This window comes from Oncorhynchus gorbuscha, linkage group LG01, assembly GCF_021184085.1.
Source record: "Oncorhynchus gorbuscha isolate QuinsamMale2020 ecotype Even-year linkage group LG01, OgorEven_v1.0, whole genome shotgun sequence".
Taxonomy (NCBI): domain Eukaryota; kingdom Metazoa; phylum Chordata; class Actinopteri; order Salmoniformes; family Salmonidae; genus Oncorhynchus; species Oncorhynchus gorbuscha.
In genome coordinates this window covers 68,282,005-68,299,609 of record NC_060173.1, presented here as the reverse complement: position 1 = coordinate 68,299,609, position 17,605 = coordinate 68,282,005, and the positions used below count along the sequence as shown (strand labels likewise).

At 41.0% G+C, this 17,605-nt stretch overlaps 1 protein-coding gene across 3 annotated transcripts in view; it reads right to left on the bottom strand.

The window, feature by feature from the left end:
- Window positions 1–17,605, bottom strand: part of nalcn (sodium leak channel, non-selective) — a 286,480-nt gene that overhangs the window by 255,522 nt on the left and 13,353 nt on the right. For 2 of the 3 annotated variants that reach the window (XM_046358989.1, XM_046359008.1), the window contains exons 2-5: window positions 16,161–16,259; window positions 15,886–15,947; window positions 15,067–15,207; window positions 14,541–14,723 (exon numbers count right to left, since the gene is read on the bottom strand). In XM_046358989.1, coding sequence (XP_046214945.1) covers window positions 14,541–14,723; window positions 15,067–15,207; window positions 15,886–15,927 — 366 coding nt within the window. In that variant the 5' untranslated portion in view covers window positions 15,928–15,947; window positions 16,161–16,259. The remainder of the gene's footprint in view (window positions 1–14,540; window positions 14,724–15,066; window positions 15,208–15,885; window positions 15,948–16,160; window positions 16,260–17,605) is intronic. The other variant, XM_046358998.1, reaches the window with a different exon arrangement.

Here is a 17,605-nt window from a genome sequence, read left to right as displayed (position 1 = left end):
AGTACACAAACGCAACAATATAACGAGCCATACCGCACAGTGCTGGGCCCTGTCAAGTCTATGACACATTCACCCACTCCCCCGCTGAAAGATCAGCCGCAAAATGTGGGCACTATTGATAACGTGTTGTAATCAAGCTCTGGTCTCCAACATGGGAACAGAAGAGGACTAGCCGGTGAGGTAGTCTCAGGTTGGACTTCTCCAAATCATCTTGGTTCTGACACAGACACACACACAGGTCCATCAACCCATCAAATACCTCTCACACCCTACTGTAACCTGTAGATCACGAGAGAACATTCAGAAACCAGCGAAACATTTCTAATCGATTTATTGACACTTTGAATTATAACTGGATGGTTTGAGCCCTGAATGCTGATTGTCTGAAAGCCGTGCTATATCAGAACGTATATCATGGGTATGACACAAAAATATATATTGACTGGTCTAATTACATTGGTAACCAGTTGATAATAGCAATAAGGCAGCTCAGGGGTTTGTGGTATTGTAAGGGGTGCGTATCTGGTGGCAGGGAAGTCCGAAGCAGGAGAGCAAAACTTGATAATAGCTGGAGCAGTTTAATAGTAAAACCAACGGCATTAGAAATACAAAGTATGGGCACAATAACCCGACTCGCACCAGTCAAACAAAATGTGCACTAACAATAAACAATACACACAAAGACATGGGGGGAACAGAGGGTTAAAAACACAACACATAATGAGGGAAATTAGAACCAGGTGTGTGGGAAAATGAGATCAAACAAATAGAAATGAAAAATGGACCGGCGATGGCTAGAAGACCGTCGCCCACCGCCCGAACAAGGAGAGGCATCGACTTCGGCAGAAGTCGTGACAGGTATATTGCCAATATACCATGTCTAAGTGCTGCATCGAGGCTCTGTATCCAGGCCATATACCATACCTCCTGGGGACTTATTTGCTTTATTTATAACACACCCATAAAGACTCTTTATACCATGGTATTACTGAATACTTGTTTCTGATTGCCTTGAAGCGCATTCTACAGCATGCATCATATGTGATAATGCTCGAGGACCCCGTGCTTGGAGGATTGGCATGGGTGTTAGGCCCTAGACAAAGTCGCCCCTCGGCAAACTGTGCCAATATATCCTCCAATCACCGGCAAAGCTGTCATCAAGGCAAATGGTGACTATTTGAAGAATCTGAAATATAAAATCTATTTTGATTTTTTAATTAACTCCTTTTTGGTTACTACATGATTCCATGTGTTATTTCATAGTTTTGATGTCTTCACTATTATTCTACAGTGTAGAAAATAGTAAAATAAAGAAAAACCCTTGAATGAGTAGGTGTTCTAAAACTTTGACCGGTAGTGTAACTCAACTCTTAACTACAACAAACACAAAATGTCAATAAATAAAGGTTAACTAATTTTTTGCTGTCCAGCTGTCACGCCTTGGTCATTGTATTTTGTGTTTTGTTATATGTTTGGGTCGGCCAGGGTGTGACATGGGTTTATATGTTGTGTTTCGTATTGGGGTTTGTATTATTTGGGATCGCGGCTGATTAGGGGTGTTGTTAGGCTTGGCTGCCTGAGGCGATTCTCAATTAGAGTCAGGTGCTTATCGTTGTCTCTGATTGGGAACCGTATTTAGGCAGCCTGAGTTTTGCTTTGTATTTCGTGGGTGATTGTACCTGTCTCTGTGTTGTAGTCACCAGATAGGCTGTAATTAGTTTCACGTTCTGTTCTGTTGTTTTTGTATTTAGTTGCAGTTATTGCATGTACTGCGTTTTTCATTCATTAAAGTCATGAGTAATCAACACACTGCATTTCGGTCCGACTGTCTTCCTTCAACAGACGAACGTCGTTACACCAGCGGCATTTGATTAGCGAACTCCATCCCATGTGCGCTTACTGCGCTACAAAAACACTGCTAACCAAACTACAGTGCATGGGAACTGAATTAAAAGGGTAACTATATTTTAAAAAATCTAATTTTCTTAGATTTTTCCTAGACCTCAAAAGTGGTCCCCAGATGCGGTTTAAGCATTGTTGTAAAGAGAGAAAATATAATTATGTTGTTTTTCCTACAAAAAAGTGGTGGGGGGGGGATGGGGGAAACCCAAAACCTGGAAAAACAAAACTGCAAAAATATTAAGAACAAAACAATTAAGCAAATATGCCATTTAGCTGACATATTTATCCAAAGCGACGTAGTCATGCATGCATACATTTTACAGAGGGTGGTCCTGGAATCGAACCCACTATTCTAACACTGCAATGCTCTACCAAGATGTATGACAAGATTAAACATGCTTTGTGAAGCATAAATGTAATATGATATATAAAGCCTTTACAAAGCAGTGCTTATGCCACCCTTTATAAAGCAAAGGTTTACATCATATTTGATATAGTGGGTTATGTCACATTTGATATTGGTGGTTATGTCACACAGCAATGCCACATTTATGAACCCTTTATTGTGCATGACATACAGTTATAAATTATTTGAGACATTTATGTAGTGTTTTAAAAAATATATATTTAACCAGGTAGGCTAGTTGAGAACAAGTTCTCATTTGCAACTGCGACATGGCCAAGATAAAGCATAGCAGTGTGAACAGACAACACAGAGTTACACATGGAGTAAACAATTAACAAGTCATTAACACAGTAGAAAAAAGGGAGTCTATATACATTGTGTGCAAAGGGCATGAGGAGGTAGGCAAATAATTACAATTTTGCAGATTAACACTAGAGTGATAAATGATCAGATGGTCATGTACAGGTAGAGATATTGGTGTGCAAAAGAGCAGAAAAGTAAATAAATAAAAACAGTATGGGGATGAGGTAGGTAAAAATGGGTGGGCTATTTACCGATAGACTATGTACAGCAGCAGCGATCGGTTAGCTGCTCAGATAGCAGATGTTTGTAGCTGAAGTCTCCAACTTCAGCGATTTTTGCAATTCGTTCCAGTCACAGGCAGCAGAGAACTGGAACGAAAGGCGGCCAAATGAGGTGTTGGCTTTAGGGATGATCAGTGAGATACACCTGCTGGAGCGCGTGCTACGGATGGTTGTCGCCATCGTGACCAGTGAACTGAGATAAGGCGGAGCTTTACCTAGCATGGACGTGTAGATGACCTGGAGCCAGTGGGTCTGGTGACGAATATGTAGCGTGGGCCAGCCGACTAAAGCATACAAGTCGCAGTGGTGGGTGGTATAAGATGCTTTAGTGACAAAACGGATGGCACTGTGATAAACTGCATCCAGTTTGCTGAGTAAGAGTGTTGGAAGTAATTTTGTAGATGACATCGCCGAAGTCGAGGATCGGTAGGATAGTCAGTTTTACTAGGGTAAGTTTGGTGGCGTGAGTGAAGGAGGCTTTGTTGCGGAATAGAAAGCCGACTCTTGATTTGATTTTCGATTGGAGATGTTTGATATGATTCTGGAAGGAGAGTTTACAGTCTAGCCAGACACCTAGGTACTTATAGATGTCCACATATTTAAGGTCGGAACCATCCAGGGTGGTGATGCTGGTCAGGCGTGCGGGTGTAGGCAGCGAACGGTTGAAAAGCATGCATTTGGTTTTACTAGCATTTAAGAGCAGTTGGAGGCCACGGAAGGAGTGTTGTATGGCATTGAAGCTCGTTTGGAGGTTAGATAGCACAGTTTCCAAGGACGGGCCGGAAGTATATAGAATGGTGTCGTCTGCGTAGAGGTGGATCAGGGAATCGCCCGCAGCAAGAGCAACATCATTGATATATACAGAGAAAAGAGTCGGCCCGAGGATTGAACCCTGTGGCACCCCCATAGAGACTGACAGAGGACCGGACAGCACGCCCTCCGATTTGACACACTGAACTCTGTCTGCAAAGTAATTGGTGAACCAGGCAAGGCAGTCATCTGAAAAAACGAGGCTACTGAGTCTGCCGATAAGAATATGGTGATTGACAGAGTCGAAAGCCTTGGCAAGGTCGATGAAGACGGCTGCACACTACTGTCTTTTATCGATGGCGGTTATGATATCGTTTAGTACCTTGAGCGTGGCTGAGGTGCACCCGTGACCGGCTCGGAAACCAGATTGCACAGCGGAGAAGGTACGGTGGGATTCGAGATGGTCAGTGACCTATTTGTTGACTTGGCTTTCAAAGACCTTTTATAGTGTTTATGAAGGCTTTATGAAACTCTTACAAGCTGCATGTTATTTAAAGCGGGCCATTTTTAATACAAAGCAGGCCTTATCAATTCAGAGTTGCAGAGCTAAAAAAAACTTGAATGGCCCACTGATGTTGTTGGAAGATGGATGGGAGAATTTGTTACAGACATATTTTCTGACTGAATGGGACCCTGTGATAACAAAACAATATGGTTATCAAATACACTAAAAATATACAGTTGAAGTCGGAAGTTTACATACACCTTAGCCAAATGCATTTAAACTCAGTTTTCACAATTCCTGACATTTAATCCTTGAAAAAGCTCCCTGTCTTACATCAGTTAGGATCACCACTTTATTTTAAGAATGTGAAATGTCAGAAAAATAGTAGAGATTTATTATTTATTTCAGCTTTTATTTCTTTCATCACATTCCCAGTGGGTCAGAAGTTTACATACACTCATTTTTGGTAGCATTGCCTTTAAATTGTTTAACTTGGGTCAAATGTTTCAGGTAGCCTTCCACAAGCTTCCCACAGAGCTGGTGTAACTGAGTCAGGTTTGTAGGCCTCCTTGCTCGAACACGTTTCTTCAGTTCTGCCCACAAATTTTCTATAGGATTGAGGTCAGGGCATTGTGATGGCCACTCCAAATCCTTAACTTTGTTGTCCTTAAGCCATTTTGCCACAAGTTTGGAAGTTGTACATTTGGAAGACCCATTTGCGACCAAGCGTTAACTTCCTGACGGATGTCTTGAGATGTTGCTTCAATATATGGACATTATGGCCAAACAGTTCTATTTTTGTTTCATCAGACTGGATGACATTCCTCCAAAAAGTACGATCTTTGTACCCATTTGCAGTTGCAAACCGTAGTCTAGCTTTTTTATGGCGGTTTTGGAGCAGTGGCTTCTTCCCTGCTGAGCGGCCTATCAGGTTATGTCGATATAGGACTCGTTTTTACTGTGGATATAGATACTTTTGTACCCATTTCCTCCAGCATCTTCACAAGGTCCATTGCTGTTGTTCTGGGATTGATTTACACTTTTCACACCAAAGTATGTTCATCTCTAGGAGGCAGAACGCGTCTCCTTTCTGAACAGGTATGACGGCTGCGTGGTCCCATAGTGTTTATACAGATGAACGTGGTACCTTCAGTAGTTTGGAAATTGCTCCCAAGGATGAACCAGACCTGTGGAGGTATACCATATTTTTGTAGGTCTTGGCTGACTTTTGATTTTCCCATGATGTCAAGCAAAGGGGCACTGAGTTTGAAGGTAGGCCTTGAAATACACCTCCAATTGACTCAAATTATGTCAATTAGAAACTTCTAAAGCCATGACATAATTTTATTGAATTTTCCAAGCTGTATAAAGGCAGTCAACTTAGTGTATGTAAACTTCTGACCCACTGGAATTGTGATACAGTGAATTATAAGTGAAATAATCTGTCTGTAAAATATTGTTGGAAAAATGACTTCTATCATGCACAAAGTAGATGTCCTAACCAACTTGCCAAAACTATAGTTTGTTGACATTACATTTGTGGAGAGGTTGAAAAACAAGTTTTAATGACTCCAACCTAAGTGTATGTAAACTTCCGACTTCAACTGTATTACAAAAAAATACCAAAAATGACAGGCGAAGCTCTAGTATGCTCAACTGAAACGATACCGTTTACAGTATACCAAAATGAACTAATAGTATATAGTGTGTAGTATACAGTATGTTAGTCTGGGTATTCAAACACAACCTATGAGATTCGTTGTGACGTGGGGAGCAGGAAAATACCCTGTGATGTCGATAACCATGTTTCCACCAACCATTTCATTCGGATGAATTACCTGATGCATGAAAAAAGTCACGACCGGGCTGATGGAAACATGAAATGAAATGCCGACAGACAATTTGTTTGTTCGACATGGTGGGATCTTTTCATGACGATAAAGTTAATTGTGCGAGAAATGGCAGTGGAAACAGATTTATGAGCAAATATTGATATAATAACCATCATATCGAACGAAGTAAACGTGTGTGGTCCTCCCACTACGACTCAGCAAAGCATGCATTTTATTAGGATTCAGATGAGATAAATAGTGAATTTCACAGGGTGATGAATGTGCAAGGTGATGTTCCAATAAATGTGGATGTTCTTATTCTGGTGACATGATGATCGATGCATGGCTGCCATTTTAACCACAGATCATAGAAAAGCACTGTTTTCGCATATGTAGATACTGGTTTGGTGCTGGAGATAATGAATATGAGGTTGAAAAGTGACTCACTCATAGGCAGAGAGACACTGCATTCGTCAGTGCTCTAGTGAGGGCTGTGTCAGTAAAGTTGCATGAATAAGTGTAGAGGTGGAGTCAAAAAGACTGAGTGTACAAAACATTAACAACAATATTAGATTCGAGCTTGAAATAAACTTATTTGTGTTAACATACTATAACTTATTGATTACGTTATATGTATAAGGAATGTATATGTTGGGGAGGATAGGAACTGGGTGTATGGACAGCTACTGAGAGAGAAGTGCAGAAAGTTAATATTCTAATATTGTTGAATATCAAGGTTCCTAAGATGGGCAAAGGACAACAGTCTAGTTTCAGTTCCTGATAAGGCAGGGAGAGCTGCGGAATTTGGTTCGAGGTTAACTCAACAGATGAAGTTAGAAGAAACCTCTGGGAGGGGGGACAGAGGGGACCACTCAAACGACCCTCCTACTACAGTCCTCTCACACACCCACACACCTCCATGCCCAAGAAGGATCTAGCATCAGGCAGGACCATGACTACAGCAGTGAGAGGAACTAATTAAGTTCCTGAATAGCAACAGAGATGCATTGGCTGTCTAGTATAAGGAGCTGACCCCGCCTAGGAGGTATTAAATATAAAGTACCAGTTAAAAGTTTAGACACACCTACTCATTTATGGGTTATTTTGACTATTTTCGACATGTAGAATAATAGTGAAGACCTCAAAACTATGAAATAACACAGAGAATATGTAGTAACCAAAAAGAATGTTAAACAAGATTCTTCTTCAAAGTAGACACCCTTGCCTTGATGACAGCTTTGCACACTCTTGGCATTCTCTCAACCAGCTTCACCTGGAATGCTTTTCCAACAGTATAAAATAAGTCATTTCAAAGTTTGTATAATGTTCATCAGTATGGGAGTTACTATTCAAAAAGGTGGGAATGTTGGATTCTAGCTTGAAATATACTTATTCGTGTTACCATACTAAAACATATTGATTACTTTACATGTATGTTGGGGTCAATGAATGGTGGAAAGGAACTCTGTGTATGGAAAGTTACTGAGTGAGACAAGGGGAAGTGCAGACAGTTAATATTCTGTTCAAACATGTGATTGTTGATGTAACAATGTACGCTGAGTCGGGAAGCAAGTTCGGGAAGTGAATACATTTAATAAATAAATGAACAAAACAAAAAAAGCACGAACAGCGCACAGACATGAAACAGCAACAATAACGACGGGTAAGAAACCAAAGGGATTGACATATAAAGGGCAGTTAATCAAGAAGGTGATGCAGTCCAGGTGAGTGTCATTATGTGCTTAACACTGGTGACAGGTGTGCGCCATAATGAGCAGCCTGGTGACTTAAAGGCCAGAGAGGGAGCACACGTGACAGTTGAATGTCAAGGTTCCTAAGGAGAGGGGCAAATGACAAAAGTCTAGTTTCAGTTCCTGATAAGGCAAGCCAGAGGGGCCCTCCCCAACGACTCTCCGACTACAGTTCTATCTCACATGCATACAGCTCCATGCCCACGATCGTTCTAGCATCAGGCAAGTTCCTGACTAGAAATATATGTGCTGGTGTAATCATACTTAATCTTTGACGCTGCACGACCTAGTGGGTGAATAAACCTGGTTTGTTCAGAACCTAACAACACCTTCCTAATATTAAGTTACGCCCCCCCCCCCCCCTCAGAACAGCCTCAATTCATCATCAGGGCATGGACTCCACAAGATGCCGAAAATGTTCCACAGAAACGCTGGCCTATGTTGACTGCAATGCTTCCCACAGTTACAACCGGTGTAGAGTCTAATTGGCATGCTTGAGTTTCAAGTTTGGGGAAGGTAATATTCACCTTAAAAATGCACCTTTGTAATAAAGCATTACATGCATAATCACATTCCCAGTCACTATTGAGAACAGTGTGTTCCCACTAATTGATGACATTTTGGAACATTCGCGGGTATAGCCTACTGCGGGTATAGCCTACTGCGGGTATAGCCTACTGCCGCGTGGTCATTGCTGCTCTTATAAGGTGAAGAAATAGCCTAATAGTTTATCAACATTTTAAAATGTTCTGATCTGTTGCGTCAGCCTCATTGCTTAAAAAAAATGGGATGGTAGTGGTTGTATAAATCTGGAATTTATCGCATCCCACAACAGTCCCAGACTATGTTTGGAATATTTTTTTATTGCACAGAATAGGTCAACTTTTGTACTATAGGGGGACAGTAGATTGACATAGGCTAGTGCTTTATATGTTCGTTAGGCCTACTAATCTTGTTGGTTGACAAAAATAAAATGCGAACAGTTCTTCCAATATCTTCAATATGCGCCTTGGAATTGGATAAGGATGCGCACAGTTGCATTCCTGATGTGTCTGTCTTCACTTGTAGCCTGTGAGAAAAACCTGATCAAGTGACGGAGAGCCATGTGAGTGAGAGGTGCTTCGGAACAGGCAGCCCGGAGGAAGAGAATTATAATTATTATAAACAGCCCAAGGGAAAAAGGGACACAAAATGCTTTTTTTTAATGGGGCATTACAGCCATACAAAGGGGATGCTACAGGGAAATATGAAGCATTATCAAGTGCTTGTCAACTTGTGAATCCATATTGGATTTCTATTTGCTATATATTTTTCAACTGTGCTGTGATGCTTCACAAAAGTTAGGAACCTTTCTATTCTCATAGTTTCTGCAGATTGTAAATTAAAATAACTTTTTTTTCTAAAATAATTATTATATTATTGATTGATTGACTATGACTTTTCAGATCACCCAGTTTTGCCATCTGCAGTGTTAGCTGCAATTGTAGGTAGCCTAGTGGTTAGAGCGTTGGACTAGTAACCGAAATGTTGCAAGATCAAATCCCTGACCTGACAAGGTAAAAATCTGTCATTCTGCCCCTGAACAAGGCAGTTAACCCACTGTTCCTAGGCCGTCATTGAAATTAAGAATGTGTTCTTAACTGACTTGCCTAGTTAAATAAAGGTTCATTAAGAAAACGTGTTTTTCGATAATGTTCTAAAAAGGTATTGTAAATGATATCATAAACAGGACTGGTGGAGTTATGTCACACATGCAGCTAACACAGACATATGGAAAAGTCTGCTCTACCAAAAACTACAACCAGCTAATTGCAGCATTAAAAATGGAGGAGGAAAGTGGATGGGGGGAAAAATAAGGAAATTGTCTGTCGGCCCTGCATTGAAGGTCAAAATTGGTTAAAGAAAATAAAAAGTTAAAGAAAATTGTGATAAATGAAACTGGTATGTGTGTATATATATGTTTTTCATAGGTCATAGATCAAGGAATGGCTGAATAATTTTTATTTTACCTTTATTTAACTAGGCAAGTCAGTTAAGAGCAAATTCTTATTCGCAATGAAGGCCTAGCCCAGCCAAACCCTAACCTGGACAATGCAGGGCCAATTGCACGACACCCTATGGGACTCCTAATCACAGCCGGATGTGATACAGCCTGGAATAAAACCAGGGTCTATAGTGACGCCACTAGCACTGAGAGGCATTGCTTTAGACCGCTGCGCCAATCGGGAGCACACAATACGTGTTGTATTATTTGTTCTGTCTGTTCTGGTGGATTAAACTGGAATTGCAACCAACCTTTTATGGCTTGTTTAAAAAATAACAATATTTTGGAGATTATTTTGTTTTCATATAACCGAAAGTGAGTGGTTGTAATCTGAATAAAGGGGAAAAGGCCATTCTTGAACTTATTTGCTAGAGAACCAGTTCGGATTAAGGATAACTTTTGTATGACTGATAGCATTAGTGAGAGGTCTAATACTTTCATATTTAATCATTCCTGCCCTCTGAATTCATGTTCATTATATAAATAGGCCCTTTAAATACTGTCTGGTTTGACAGAAATTTGTAGAGTGGTTGAAAAACGACTTTTAATAACTCCAACCTAAGTATATGTAAACTTCCGACTTCAACTGTACACTTAGGTTGGAGTCATTAAAAGTCGTTTTTCAACCACTCCACAAATTTCTTGTCAACAAACTATAGTTTTGGTAAGTTGGTTAGGACATCTACTTTGTGAATGATACAAGTCATTTTTCCAACAACTGTTAACATACAGATTATTTCACTTATAATTCACTGTATCACAATTCCAGTGGGTCAGCTTGGAAAATTCCAGAAAATGATGTCATGGCTTTAGAAGCTTCTGATAGGCTAATTGACATCATTTGAGGCTAAATGACATCATTTGAGTCAATTGGAGGTGTACCTGTGGATGTATTTCAAGGCCTAACATCAAACTCAGTGACTCTTTGCTTGACATCATGGGAAAATCAAAAGAAACAAGCCAATACCTCAGAAAAAAATGGTAGACCTCCACAGGTCTGGTTCATCCTTCGGAGCAATTTCCAAATGCCTGCAGGTACCACATACATATGTACAAACAATAGTACGCAAGTATAAACCCCATGGGACCATACAGCCGTCATAGCGCTCAGGAAGGAGACGTGTTCTGTCTCCTAGAAATGAACGTACTGTGGTGCGAAAAGTGCAAATCAATCCCAGAACAGCAGCAACGAACCCTGTGACGATGCTGGAGAAAACAGGAATAAAAACAAATCTATATCGACATAACCTGAAAGGCCACTCAACAAGGAAGAAGCCACTACGCCAAAACCGCCATAAAAAAGCCAGACTGTGGTTTGCAACTGCACATGGGGACAAAGATTGTACTTTTTGGAGAAATGTCCTCTGGGCTGATGAAACAAAAATAGAACTGTTTGGCCATAATGACCATCGTTATGTTTGGAGGAAAAAGGGGAAAGGCTTGCAAGCCGAGGAACACCATCCCAACCGCGAAGCACAGGAGTGGCAGCATCATGTTGTTGGGGTGCTTTGCTGTAGGAGCAAAGCAAAGCACCCCAAAGCACCCAGCCTATTTTGTTTATTATTAACGCTCATGTTCAAAACTGTGCACTCTCCTCAAACAATAGCATGGTATTATTTCACTGTAATAGCTACTGTAAATTGGGCAGTGCAGTTAGATTAACAAGAATTTAAGCTTTCTGCCCATGTCAGATATGTCTATGTCCTGTAAAATGTCCTTGCTACTTACACCCTCATGCTAATCGCATTAGCCTACATTATCTCAACCGTCCCACAAGGGACCCATCAATCCTGAAGAAGTTTTAATTGTTTAGGTAGCTAGCTATATGTCTTAAGCTAAACTGTACTGTTAGCTAGCTAGCTAACATTAACTAGAGCTAACATTAGCTGGCTGGCTCCCTTGCAAAGGTTATTATTCGTTTCCCAGAGACATTGTAAAAAACACAATTTCACATTTTGCTACATAAGACCGAATCCAGATGGTGAGTCACATATACAGCGTCAGTGCCAATACCATATTTACAATGTGCAGGGATACTGAAGTGGTAGGGTTAGATATAATAAACAGAGTAGCAGCAATAATAATTGTGTGTGTGTAGTCAGTATAAATGTGTGTGCGTGTTATGCGTGTGTGAGCAAATTAAGTGTGTGGGTTTGTGTGCATGCGTGCATGCGTAGAATGTGCATAGAGAGAGTGTGTGAATGTGCATAGACAGTGCCTAAATATTAATAAAATAGAAGAGTCAATGCAGATTTTGTTAGCTATTTAGCAGTCTTATGGCTAAGGGATAGAAGCTGTTCAGGATCCGGTTGGTGTCGGACTTGATTCTCCGATACCGCTTTCCAGACCTTCCTTTCACACCGCCTGATATCGAGGTCCTGGATGGCAAGGAGCTCAGCCCAAGTGATACTCTAGGCTGTCCGCGCCACCCTATGCAGCGCCATGCAATCGAGGGCAGTGACTTAGCCAGTCAAGATGCTCTCAATGGTGCAGCTGGAGAATCTTTTGAGAATTTGAGGGCCCATAACAAATATTTTCCACCTCCTGAGGGGGAAGAGCTGCTGTCACGCTCTCTTCCCGACTGTTTGCGTGTTTGTGGATCATTTTAAGTCCTTAGTGAATTGGACACAGAGGAACTTGAAACCATTCACCTGCTCGACTGCACCCATTTCCTGTAGTCCACGATCAGCTCCTTGGTCTTACTGACGTTGAGGGAGAGGTTGTTGTCCTGCTAGATCACTGTAGGTTGTCTCATCGTCGCCGGTGATCAGGCCTACTACCGTCATGTAATCAGAAAACTTGATGGTGTTGGAAACCATCACAGTAAGGTACTTAATTGTAACCTGGAAATCATTTGATATTGAAAGAAAAACAGTTGCATTTGACTTTTAATATCCAATTCACAAGCGTAGTGTTGCAAGCACAAGATCCCAACGATGTGGTCCTGTGTAGCTCAGTTGGTAGAGCATGGCGCTTGTAAGATCCCCCGGGACCACGAGAATGTATGCACACATGACTGTATCAAAACCTGCTAAATGGCATATATTATATTATTATATATTATTATTACACTAACAGGTTGAATAATACTATGTGGAGTCGTATTTTTGGGAAGGGGGGAAAGGGACAATGAGCAATAACTCATAGAATCTGTGACAGAATAATAAATAGACCGTCTAAATGAGTAAAACTGTGTGAAACATCATACCATATTTTGGAAAAGAATAAAGGGACTTTCTAATGGAAACATTGGGCTTTCACTCGCTTGGTATTGATTCACACAATCATCAAAATCATCCATCATCTTGATGGTCAACTTGACATGTTGCTATTGATACAGACAACAATCTATTTTTACTTTGATGAGGACTCAGTGATGACAGACAGACACGCTCACACACAATACAAAATAATTATCCCTCATCCCTTTTAACACCGGATGGCAAATGTTAAGACCTGTCCACACTGACAGAAGCATTACCCAAATGACTCGGCTGTATTCCGCTTTGGCGTAAACAGTGTTTCGGTGTCCGTCTGATGACTTCCTGTCAGTGTGCTTGTTATCCGTGATTTGCCAATTAAGCTGTCTACACTTCCCACCGCAGTAATTTAGGCCTTTCATCTGCCAGATGTATTGTATCCGGGTGCTTCTGTAGCACACCATCTATTTCCCTGGATCTGTCTGACCCTATCAGACCTGGGTTCAAATAACATTTTGGTTTCTTTCAAATATTATGAACATTTGATTGATCCTGCATGGAGTGCTAGGTCGGTGGGCAGGGTTTGCACTATTGGGACTACCCATTGGTTCCATTGAACCAGGCAAACTCAACCACAGCCATAGTATCTGAAAGAATGTGAATACTAATACAGATCCATATTAATGGGGTATTGTTGGACACAAACATTTGAGTAATGTCAAAGGGTCATCATTTAAAAGGCCGCAAACTGCCACTTATTTCTTAGCACAACATTCATTCTGATTGATGGTTGTCAAACACATCCATATAATCAGCAGATCATATACTTAGTGGCTAAGCAGAAGCCATCACTCAAAAGTTAGAGAACACCCAAGGACACTATTATCTAATTATCTATTATCAGAGTGGATCCGAAATGGCCTTTGTTTACAGCAGTGCTAGGGCACCTTCCCACGGTATTAAATCACACGACAGATCATTTGACTCTGGTGGTGCTCTTGAGATAAAAAAAGGTACTATTAGGTACTTGTTGGAGCTCTCCTGGCTGTGGCTTTGGAGGAACTGAAGCAAGTACACTTGTAGTTTTTAGTTTGGAACGCTGCCCTGCATCCCCACCATTACACGATTCAAAAATGTTTCATTACAAATCGCAATGTGGGTCAGATGGTCATCATTTAAATGCTTATTATATTGCCAACAACACTAGCTAATTTATAAAATATCATCTTCCAGTGTTAGGCTTTCATAGAGCACTTTAGAGAAACAGTTATTCGTTCTGGTGTACAAGGAATAGAGTAATGAGTGCATAAAGGTGACTCGTGGGGGATTTTCTTCACAATACGGTTCACAATAATGAGCTCTGACGTAATGTATAGCATGTTACTGTACAGCCAGTGCGTTACAATTTATGCGCTTCTCAGTGACCAAATCTGCCATTTTCACACAGTATACGGGATGTGAGTGTAAAGAGCTATGTAAAGTTAGATTTGTAAGCTTGGGCATAAAATGTACATCGTTATATTTGTTTTATTTTTTGTGCAGAAAATGGATTGTTTGTATTATTACCTTGATGATTCCTCTGATGTGCATCTTGGCGATCATCTCAGCGGTGTAGAGGAACATGAGCAGCGTGTCCAGGGTAAAGGTCACGTACTGCAGCGGGGGGTAGTGCTCGAACGTCTTGGGTGTGTTCATACACACACTGATGACGCTGATGATGGCACAGGCTCGCAGCAGAGAGTGCACCCACTGGGGAGGAGGAGGAAGGGGACAGACAAGGAAAGGTGAGAATCCCATTGTACTTGGGTCAAATACATGTTGTACGTCAGTTACTATTTGAGTTGCGCTTGATTTAACTTGGGAGTTTGCAGTTTTGGACTAGTCCATTGGTAAAAAAAAAAAAACTTGAACGTAGTTTACATTTTAATTGGATATTGAAACAAACAGATGTAAAATACAGCCTAAATTGTCTGAGTGAACCCATAGTGTACCTTCACTTTATTTGTAATGAATTGAATTGGCGTCTAAATGTGCCAATTTTCCATTTCAAATATGGCCCAGTCCCATGTGACTGAAATAGTCACCCACTCACTGGTTTGTTGATCCAGAAGATGTCGGCACTGTCGGCGAGGGTTTCGTCGGGCCCAAAGTCAGTCATGGGCTGGGCCTCAACCCTCGAGCTCTGCTTCCTCTTCAGCATGCTGGGGCTGGCTGTACTATACAGAGAGTGGATCTGATACACACACACAGGAAGTAAGTGACCAGAGCAAAGTCTCAGAGTGGCAGAGTTATCTGGCTGCATCCAAGTCTGAACATCCTGAGAATTGTTTTAATCGTCTCGTAAATATTGAAGAGTTCAATCCATAGAATTATACTCAGTCAAGTTCTAGTATTTAAAACTATGTGGATTTTATCCTCTTTGTTGACATGGAATGTTCATAGAGTGGAACTGTCTTGAAAATGTTGTGCCAACTCGGCAGTCTTTCCGATATCAAAACACAAAAAAAAGTCTGCCCAGATTTGGAGTTCCTGCCCAGATTCTATTCATAACATAATAGGCAACAGGTGTATGCTTTCATATATCACACAACAATGTTGTGTTGTTGAATGTCCACCGTGATAGACAACAAAGCACATATGTGAACACAGAACAAGTGTATTCACATTGGAGCAACAGCTTCAGTAACTTACTTACCGAGACGGAAAGATCATACGCAATCTTCCCCATGTGTAATAAACATCGAAAGGCTAGTAGGCTACAGGTTAAGGCTTACAAGCTACAGCACAGTGACTGAGAGAGGGATGTATGTGAGAGTCTGTGTGTGTGTGGTATGCAAGGGCCGATTGAATTGGAACAGAAGTACACATACAGGGGGATATGACGCCCTCAATGGAGACAAAGCACACATACCAAAGGGAAAAGTAAAGCTGAAATTGCTCCAGCACTGCACATAACATGCGATCAGGCATACCCTGTAAATAACACATAACAGTTAGTCAACCTCATGGCATATATGGTATACAATGTACATGTACAATACCAACATCTACAGTACGATCAAAGAGAGACAAGAAAACGCCCACCAACATCTGACAGAGGCATATATGCAAACAACACACTCAGTGGAGAGAGGTGTTGTGGGATAGGATGGGAGTGGGACAGTGGTGAGGGGTCACGTGACTCACTGTGAGCTGGCTCCTCATTGGTGCATTCATCCCCAGGTCAGAGGGGGGCAGAGAGACCAGCCAGAGATAGACAAGGGGAGTGTGATGCTATAGGGTTACCTGTTGTAAGATAGAGAGAATACTACAGCAGTCAAATTACTGGGAGAGAGAGACATCATTCAACAGTCCACAAGTCAGGACTATGTGCACATAGACCAAGTATCAAAGAAAACAGAATCAATGTTCATTTCAAGAAGTGTTAGACCGAGCAATTCCCTCTTAATTAATGTCAGCCTTACTAGGCACCTTGATAAAATGAACAGTTACCCTGAACATATTTTTTATTTACTTATTTTATTTCCCCTTTATTTAACCAGGTAAGCTAGTTGACAAGAAGTTCTCATTCGCGCCTGCGACCTGGCCAAGATAAAGCGTGGCAATTCGACACATACAACAACACAGAGTTACACAGGGAATAAACAAAACATAGTCAATAATACAGTAGAACAAAAAACAAAAATGTCTATATACAGTGTGTGCAAATGATGTAAGATAAGGGAGTTAAGGCAATAAATAGGCCATGGTGGCGAAGTATGTAAAATATATCAATTAAACACTGGAATGGTAGATCGGCAGAAGATGAATGTGCAAGTAGAGATACTGGGGTGCAAAGGAGCAAAATAAATAAATAAATACAGTATGAGGATGAGGTAGGTAGATAGATGGGCTGTTTACAGGTGGGCTATGTACAGGTGCAGTGATCTGTGAGCTGCTCTGACATAAGCAAATTGCTTTCCAGTTGGACAGAGATGAAAGTAAAATCCTAATTATTCCATCCATTTGTTCACGACTCTGCCAAGACTCCTCTGCACATCACATAAGCACAATATAATTAACCTAGTCCATGGGCCATTATCAGTGACTAATAAGTAGACTATGGTTCCACTAGCGAGGGGGAAACAACATCCTTCTCCAATTGCACTTAGCAAAATACTTTAACGTCAATGTCCACGTTTGGAAAATGGTCAAGGCAAAGGGGAAATTACATTAGACATAGAGAGGACAGTATAATGCCTATGCCCACTGTCTCTTTCACCTCACACCCCCCCCCAAAAAAAAAAAAAATAAATAAATGTGTCCTCTAAACGCATCATGCCGTCAGAAGCAATTTGCAATGTAATTGCTACACTTAGCATATTATGTTGGTACAGATTTGAAGAAGAGTGAAAACTAAATTACAGGGTGTAAGTGCTATAATGTTGGAGTAAAGTTGCCAGAGACTACAATTAGCCTCCCATTTCAAGAGAGAGACATTTTCTCTCATGAGCAGGATGCAATCACCGGGCACATTAATTGTAGCTGTGAGTATCTATATTAGCTTCAACAAACTTAGGCCTACTTTCGAAGAGTTTGTTTCACACTTGAGGAGTGCACTCAGAAATAGGCCTGTACATTGCTATTGTAAC